The 3,583-nt window shown below is 38.8% G+C and overlaps 1 protein-coding gene across 1 annotated transcript; it reads left to right on the top strand.

The window, feature by feature from the left end:
* Positions 1–1,146: 1,146 nt before the first annotated feature.
* Positions 1,147–2,292, top strand: LOC149249508 (uncharacterized). Its single transcript, XM_089453311.1, has one exon. The coding sequence runs from the start codon at positions 1,147–1,149 to the stop codon at positions 2,290–2,292; it is 1,146 nt and encodes a 381-aa protein (XP_089309437.1).
* The last annotated feature ends 1,291 nt before the right edge of the window (positions 2,293–3,583 follow it).

The following is a 3,583-nucleotide window of genomic DNA, read 5'->3' as shown; positions in this document are numbered from 1 at the left end:
CCTGTCATTAACGCAATTTCGTGGCGGAGGGCTATGGTAACTATAATTATGGTGAATTTATTTTCTCCATTAGTTGACATCCTTTACGCACTCGACAGAGCAATAGACTTGTCACACCCACCATTAACGCAACAATCTTGTGACAGGCACTCCACATTTTTTATATTTGTCCAACATACAATAAGATATGCGATTTTCACCATTTATGTGGACGGGGATTAAAATACCACGTCATATCGAAAATATGTGCGTGAAGGGTTTTGTGAATTGTTGCAGAAATTACAGTAATGAGAAATCAAGAACTTATGAAAATAAAAAAATGAAATATTATGAGAAATATCGATAAGGAGCATATTGTTTGAAATACAACATGTCGATGATTTCTGTTTCTAGTTCTAGTTTAGTTTGGATGGATAACACCTGCTGCAAATCCTTGGAAATGGATTAGATAATAAAAAGTATTGAGATAAGGAGAAATTGAACTGCCGACAAATTAGTGGAGTACATTTTAAAAAAAAATATGGGCAAAGAAAGCTACCATCTCAACCCGAACCATCTCAAGGTGTACCTGTCATTTCACCTTCTCCGGTGCCCAAAGAAAGCTGCCCATCCCTACAGGAGAATGACATTCATATTATCCCCTCATCGTCCTCGTCGCCTGTCAGATATGGTGGCTCGCCTATAAAAGTTTCTCCAACTTCATTCATTATACACCGAATCGCTCTGCTTCCAAGGGTAAAGCCCCCATGACCACCGCTTCCCCCATTGCCTCACCTTTCCCATCTCCTTCTAACTCTATTCGCAATGATCTTGACTATCCATGAACCCTGAATCTTCTTCTCCTGTCATCAGTCCTTATTGGGCGAAGAATATCACTGTTCGCCAAAAACATAACAGGGGTAGTAGACACTTTAGGGGGCGAAAAGGCATTCAAATTCTGAATTATCAGGAATCCTACCTTGTTGATATTCCCATTTCTAATTATACTGATTCTGGGCCTCTTAGAGCAGATTTGCCTGAAAAGAATATCAAATAATGAACATACTTTCTATCAACATAAGGGGTCTTGGAGCTGACCCCAAGTTTCTACCTCTAAAAAATTTATTTTTTTTTTCTCCATACAAAATGATTTTAATACAGAAAACCATGCACGACAGACAGGACACTATCTCATTCTTTAGGGGTATGCTTCCATCCTGGTATATTGCGGCAACGGAGGCGGCTAGCCTCTCCGGAGGATTAACAGTGCTATGGGATCCAAGATGGATCTCTGCAAGAACATTCCGATGCCTTGGGGGAATCTTGATTATTGCTAAATATAGAGGATGTGCTAACCGACTCCACATTCTAAATGTTTATGCTCCCTACAAAGATAGAGCTTCCTATTGGAACTTCTTTATTGCCTCCGGTATTATGGAGATTGAAACGCTTCTCATCGCTGGAGATCTTAATTGCACTTTGGGACCGGATGAAGTTTGGGGGAAGGGGAAAAAAGCTGACTCAATCGGCGAGAAAATCAGAGAAGCGTTGCTACAATACAACTTTGTAGACATTTGCGCAAAATCTTTGTCTCCCACGTGGGACAATGGAAGGTCGAGGGAGGCCTATATTGCTAAAAGACTGGATAGATTCATCATGCATGAAAATTTGCTAGAGAAATTTGGCATCCCGAGCTCTCATACCCTCCCTGTTTTCATTTCTGACCATCGGCCGATATCTCTGAAATGGATGGATCAGAATTCGTGGAAAAGCTATCCTTTTAAGTTCAACAAGATTTGGCTAGAAGATGAGTCATTCAACAGCATGATACGCGATGCTTGGTTGGCTAGCAGTCCTTCAACTGATGCGTCTCCATCGGTTAACTTGATTGACAAAATGAGGAATCTTCGATCTAAAGTAAAAGAATGGCAGATCCGGAAAAAACAATCAAACTGTATAAAACTTCAGAAGATTGAAAAAGAATTAGCCAATGGTATGACTACCCAATCCATTCCATGGAGTATTCGAGCTCGGATATGGGAACTTGGAAAAAAGAAACAGAAATTACTAACAATTGAAGAAAAAACATGGCGGCTTAAAAGCCATGCCACTTGGCTAAAGGAGGGAGATAAAAATACTAAGTTCTTCCACCGTTTTGCTAGCAAAAGACGGGCTTTCAATTCTATATGGAAAATCAAGAATGAAGAGGGAGATAATCTGCACTCTCAAGAAGAAATCTCCAAAGAAGCTGTCAAACACTTTCAAAAGGCATATAAACGGGGCGCTAACAGAGAGATAAATGATATTATGTGAGGCATCGAACCATTCCCATGTATGTTCGATGAAGAGGATAATGACAGACTGTTTGTTGCTGTATCAGAGGAAGAACTACTTGTTGTAATGAAATCTTTTAAAAAAGACAAGTGCCCTGGCCCTGATGGCTGGACCATAGACATTTTCATCCATTTCTTTGACATTATGAAAAGCAATATCTTGGGGATGGTGGAAGAAACCAGAATGCATGGTAAAATTCATCACAACATTTCTTCTACCTATATTGCATTGATTCCAAAAAAAAGGGACTCCCTTACTTTTGCAGATTACATGCCTATATCTTTATGCAATGCCATCTATAAAATCATATCAAAAATTATAGCTAAAAGAATCCGAGGCAACCTATCAACTCATATCTCAAAAGAACAGCATGGGTTTCTAAGTGGCAGAAACATATTAGAAGCAATGGTTATTGCTCAGGAAGCTTTACATTCAATGCAAACAAAAAATATAGGAGTTTCCATTCTTAAAATTGATCTAAAAAAAGCCTACGACTGTCTAGACTGGAGCTACCTGAGATGTCTACTTATTAAGATCGGGCTAAATGACTAGTGCACTAAGTGGATCATGGCATGTGTGGAAAGAGTCAATTTTGCCATTCTCATAAATGGACATCCCACTTCGTTCTTCTTGGCTGAAAGAGGTCTTCATCAAGGCTGCTCCCTGTCTCCCCTCTTATTCATTCTTGTTATGGATACCCTTAGTCTACATCTGAAAAGAGTTGTTGCTGCGGGGAATATCTGCCCACTTTCCATATCCAGAGATAACTCTTTTACGCATAACCTTTTCGTGGATGATTTTCTACTGTTTACTATGCTTTGTAGACAAACTTGGCATATAATGCATGAGATATTAATATCATTTCAAAGGGTAACAGGCTTATATATAAACGAAGGAAAATCTACTTTTCACTTCGGAAAGGTTAATATGGATGATATGGAATATATCTCTCAACTATATAAGATTCGAGCAGTAACTATCAAAGAAGGTATGAAATACTTGGGTTACCAACTTAAACCCACGGGCTACACCATTTCTGACTGGTCATGGATCATCAACAGATTTTACAAAAGAATATCAGGATGGGAATTTAAATGTTTATCTTTAGTTGGCAGAATGATTCTTTCACAATCGGTACTTGAACAAATTTCTATTTTTTGGGCTCATCTGTACTACATTCCTTCAGCTATCATTAAAAAATTAAACAACTTAATGGCCATCTTTATCTGGGGAGGGTGCAAGGAAAAGAGGAAATTCCGTCTTACTAAAT

The sequence above is a fragment of the Pinus tabuliformis genome, chromosome 7 (assembly GCF_031772625.1).
Source record: "Pinus tabuliformis cultivar Carrire ecotype Pingquan chromosome 7, CPIR1, whole genome shotgun sequence".
Classification (NCBI taxonomy): domain Eukaryota; kingdom Viridiplantae; phylum Streptophyta; class Pinopsida; order Pinales; family Pinaceae; genus Pinus; species Pinus tabuliformis.
This window is presented reverse-complemented; position numbering and strand designations above follow the sequence as displayed.

Coding starts and splice junctions, on each gene's coding strand:
- LOC149249508 (XM_089453311.1), top strand. CDS start 1,147: ATGCACGACAGACAGGACACTATCTCATTCTTTAGGGGTATGCTTCCA.